Source organism: Morus notabilis, unplaced genomic scaffold, assembly GCF_000414095.1.
Source record: "Morus notabilis unplaced genomic scaffold, ASM41409v2 C11457741, whole genome shotgun sequence".
Classification (NCBI taxonomy): Eukaryota; Viridiplantae; Streptophyta; class Magnoliopsida; order Rosales; family Moraceae; genus Morus; species Morus notabilis.
This window is the reverse complement of record NW_010387501.1, coordinates 1-2,222: the sequence shown is the minus strand read 5'-3', so window position 1 is coordinate 2,222 and position 2,222 is coordinate 1. Positions and strand designations below refer to the sequence as shown.

Sequence of the window (2,222 nt, the reverse complement as noted above, 5' to 3'; positions counted from 1 at the left end):
TTGATTGCTACTATGCGATATTTAGTGCGTAGGACTTTAACATTTGGCGTCTTTGTTTGTTGCAGGTTCTGGATTGCCAGAAGGGAAATGTCTACTTTGTCCAGGAGTTTCAGGAAGAGCAGCAACCTTGAATGCTTGCTCTTCTCGTTTTCAGTATAGATTCCGTTCACAGGCCAATATTGGACCTCTGAGGTGTGCTTCTGCGGGATCATCTTATGTGTGCAAAGCAAGTTCTAATAATGGTTATAGGAGAAATCCAGACTTTTCAAGGCAAAACAGGCACGGGTTCTCTCGAGGCAGGAATAGGCAAAATGAAGAGAGGGACAGCTTTGAAAACCTTGAGGATTCTGATATCTTGTCCTCTAAGAACGGGCCATATTTGTCCCTCTCGAATTCTCCCAAATTCCAGGCTACTGCAGCTCCTGGACCAAGAGAGAAGGAGATTGTCGAGCTATTTAGAAAGGTCCAGGCTCAGCTTCGGGAGAGGGCTGCTGCGAAAGAGGAAAAGAAAACCGAATCCATGCAAGGGCAAGGGAAAGACAACGAAACTGTGGATTCGCTCCTCAAGCTATTGCGAAAGCACTCGACTGAGCAAGCAAAGAGAAGTAGTGGCAGTGGCAATAGCAAGGAGTTTGTGTTTGATCAGCAAGTACATAATGGTCAGTACAACAGACGAAAAAGTGGGCGTCCGTTTGATTCAAATAGCAGTGTGAAGGACGATGCCCCAGATTCTGTTTCCTCTTTTACTAGGCCTGTATCGAACTTTCAACGTAAATCTCCTGTCCCTCGGTTGAAATTCCAGCCCGTTTATACTGAGGAGGACACTGTCAATTCAGTGCCAGATGTAATTTCAAGTGGGAAGCGAAAGCAGAATCAGGTTGAGGCAGTTCCTAAATCTGACTTGGAGCTGGAGTTTGAGCCGGAGCTGGAGTTTGAGCCAGAGACAGAGGACCATGAAGAGTTGGAGTCTGAGCTTGAAGTCGAACCCGAGCCAGAGCTTGTTCAGTTGTTAGAGGGCGAGTTATCCAGCACGGAAGAAGCTCATATTGACGACGACGACGACGAGAGTGAGGATGAACAGCAACTGACTGAACATGAGGATCTGAGTGCATGGAAGCTACCCGAACTGAGGGCACTAGCCAAGTCTCGCGGGGTGAAAGGGTATTCAAAGGTGAAGAAGAGTGATCTTGTGTATTTGCTAAGTGGTAACTAGGTTGATCCATGAGGCATATCCTAAGTAAACACAACATGCTTCTCTACTTACTGAGATGGATGTGAGATTAGCTCTTTTTTCTTGTCTTATTTCATTTCTGTTGTTCGCTTTATGGTTCATTTCTCCAAATACTTTTCAGAACTTGATTAGTTGTGAATCCTTAGAGTGAGTATACCGAGCTAGTCGATTTCTCGGATCTTTTGGGTTGTTGTTTTGGGTCTCTGTAGTTGTTTCTGTTCCTCTATAAATTTTATTTTCATGCTTCTATCTTTTCCCCCCTTCCCTGGAGCAAAGGAATCCGACTAAACTGCTTGTAGACTATTAGTGCGCGCCGCAAATAACGGTTTTTAAAAAATATATTCGAAAAGGAAAACCGTTTTGAATAGAAAGAAAGATGATGAGAGAAAATTAGAAATTAAACTCCCAATCAAGTGTGCATTTACTTTAGGATCTGTTTGGTAAGAAGGATGTATAGGATATGAAAGAAAGAAGAGTGGAAAGGAGGTGATGGATTACAACTTTCCTGAAAGTTGTTTGGTATGCTTCTTTCTTGTTTGGTATTGAAAATAAAGGAGGGAATAATTAATTTGATTCCTAAAATAACCATATTGTCCATACAAAATAAATTAATTTTCATTTTTAAGATGTCTATTGATTAATATTAGTAATGTTATACTCAATTTTTTAATATTTAAGCTGTTTTAAACTTTTTTAAAAAATTTACCTCTTTTTTTATAGAAAAATAAAATAATACATAAACACACGAATAAAGAATTTTTCAGTAAAAATGAATAAATTGAAAAATTAAAAGTAATTACTATCATTAAAAAAACAAAAATTAAGGGGGTGTTTACGGTAAGGTGAGCCAAATCACTATACCGGAGTCCAATTATAAAGGCCTTTTGATTAAAAAAGTCAATGGCCCAAATTGATTAGTCCTATGGAAACTAAAATAAAGATGAATGCATTTAATCAAAAAAAAATTTCACATATTTCTAACGAAAAAATT

At 39.2% G+C, this 2,222-nt stretch overlaps 1 protein-coding gene across 1 annotated transcript; it reads left to right on the top strand.

The window, feature by feature from the left end:
* Positions 1–65: 65 nt before the first annotated feature.
* LOC112095279 (rho-N domain-containing protein 1, chloroplastic-like) lies at positions 66–1,478 on the top strand (the record flags this gene model as incomplete). Its single annotated transcript, XM_024176965.1, has 1 exon — positions 66–1,478. A coding segment is annotated over one exon (1,148 nt), but the record flags the coding sequence as incomplete, so codon positions are not given.
* Positions 1,479–2,222: the final 744 nt, after the last annotated feature.